The sequence below is a fragment of the Rutidosis leptorrhynchoides genome, chromosome 10 (assembly GCF_046630445.1).
Source record: "Rutidosis leptorrhynchoides isolate AG116_Rl617_1_P2 chromosome 10, CSIRO_AGI_Rlap_v1, whole genome shotgun sequence".
In the NCBI taxonomy this organism is placed as follows: Eukaryota; Viridiplantae; Streptophyta; class Magnoliopsida; order Asterales; family Asteraceae; genus Rutidosis; species Rutidosis leptorrhynchoides.
In genome coordinates this window covers 64858403-64860711 of record NC_092342.1, presented here as the reverse complement: position 1 = coordinate 64860711, position 2309 = coordinate 64858403, and the positions used below count along the sequence as shown (strand labels likewise).

The window sequence follows — 2309 nt, the reverse complement described above, 5'->3', positions numbered from 1 at the left end:
AATGTAAAAGCCATCTGAAGTTTTCCTGGGCATGCAAGATTTTATAGACGATTCATAAAATATTTTTCAAAAATCGCCCGCCCTATGACCAAATTGTTAGAAAAGGACCAACCTTTCTTGTTTAATGATGAATGTATCGAGGCATTGAATTTGTTAAAGTAAAAGTTAGCTAACCCACATATTCTTGTCTCTCCTGATTGGGACAAAGACTTTGAATTGATGTGCGATGCAAGCGATTATGCACTAGGTGCGGTTCTTGGTCAAAGAGTTGACCAACACTTTAGACCGATTTACTATGCAAGCAAAACCCTAAATGGGGTCCAACTAAACTACATCACTACCAAGAAAGAGCTTCTTGCGGTAGTATTTGCTTTTGATAAGTTTCGATCTTATCTTGTACTTTCAAAGACAACCGTCTACACGGATCACTCCGCGGTAAAATACCTTTTTCAAAAGCAAGATGCAAAGCATCGTTTGATTCGTTGGGTGCTACTTTTGAAAGAGTTTGATATAGAATTTAGGGACAAAAAGGGAGCCGAAAATGTGGCGGCCGATCATTTATCGAGGTTAGACAACCCGGGACTCCAACCTTTAGATGAGAACAAAATTCGGGACACATTCCCGGATGAACACTTAATGAGAATCGACCTAATTGATGAAGTCGCATGGTTTGCCGACTATGCAAACTACTTGGCATCAAATATTTTACCAAAAGGTTTGTCCTACCAACAAAAGAAAAAAAATTCAATGATTTACGATATTATTTTTGGGATGACCCACACTTGTTCCGCATTGGGACGGATCAAGTTATTAGGAGATGCGTTTATGGGCAAGAGGCCCGGGATATTTTAAGAAGTTGTCATAATGGGCCAACGGGAGGCCACTTTGGTCCAAATCACACCGCGAAAAAGGTTTTCGATTCGGGGTTTTATTGGCCCACTATCTTCAAGGATGCAAACAATTTAATTAAGCGATGTGATTCATGCCAAAGGTCGGGATCCATCTCCAAAAGGGATGAGATGCCCCAAACCGACATTCAAATATGCGAGGTGTTTGACGTATGGGGTTTAGATTTCATGGGACCATTCCCGAACTCAAATAAGTGTGTTTACATTTTGGTGGCGGTATATTATGTCTCGAAATAGGACGAGGCTAAAGCCTTGCCAACAAATGATGTGAGAGTAGTTGTTAAGTTTTTATAAGGGTTGTTTGCTAGGTTTGGTGTGCCAAAAGCATTGATCTCGGATCGAGGGACGCATTTTGCTAATAGTCTTATGGAGAGAGTCATGGAAAAATATGGTGTAAACCATCGTTTTTCGACCCCTTACCACCCCCAAACTAGCAGTCAAGTTGAGAATACTAATCGGGCCTTAAAAAGAATTCCGGAGAAGATGGTTAGTAATAACCCTAAGATTTGGTCAACCAAACTAGATGAAGCATTGTGGGCATTTAGAACCGCTTACAAGACACCCATAGGAACTACACCTTTTCATCTAGTGTATGGGAAGGCATGTCATTTTCCGGTTGAAGTTGAACACAAGGCATTTTTGGCAATTAAGGAGATAAACCTAGACCTAGAAAGAGCTAAGGAAAAACGGGTGACACAATTACATGAATTAGAGGAGCTTAGGTTAGAGGCATATGACAACTCTTTAGTATACAAAGAGAAAACTAAGCGTTGACACGATGCTCGACTCAAGGGTCCCAAAGAATTTAATCCTAACGATAAGATCTTAGTTTACAACTCCCGCTTTAAGTTTACACCCAGTAAGTTGAAATCCAGATGGACGGGTCCATACATTGTTAAGAAAGCTTATTCTACGGGTTATGTGGAGTTATATGGGAATGGGAACACTTTTAAGGTTAATGGTCATAGATTGAAGGTTTATAGAGATGACATCAATGCTATTCCTAAAATGACACCTTTGCGCTAAAAGGGGTCAAGTGATAAACCCGTTCTCAAAACAATCATGTTTGTGTATAATTGTGCATTTAGGATTGCATTCATTTAGACTTGTATGATATTATGTTTTTCATAGTTTGCATTTGCATATAGTTGTATTTCATGCATTTGGGTAAATTCGGAAAATGGCAAAAATAGCTTTTGAATGAGTTGAAATGGATTTTGAAACTGCAAACTGCTTCAGGTACAAAAGCGACGCTTTTGTCAAAGGAGCGGTGCTTTTGGTCTTCCAAGAGCGACGCTTCCGCTTCAATAGCGACGTTTTAACCTGTAATTTTGGACCAAAAATGGACAGTAGCCAAGAATGACGCTTCTCTTACAAAAAGCGGCACTTTTGTTTTCTCAA

General features: G+C 39.6%; 1 protein-coding gene across 1 annotated transcript; it reads left to right on the top strand.

The window, feature by feature from the left end:
- The first annotated feature begins 219 nt into the window (after positions 1-219).
- LOC139870336 (uncharacterized) lies at positions 220-1934 on the top strand. The gene is made up of 4 exons (XM_071858163.1): positions 220-668; positions 1217-1508; positions 1560-1630; positions 1784-1934. The coding sequence occupies exons 1-4, from the start codon at positions 220-222 to the stop codon at positions 1932-1934; spliced, it is 963 nt and encodes a 320-aa protein (XP_071714264.1).
- The last annotated feature ends 375 nt before the right edge of the window (positions 1935-2309 follow it).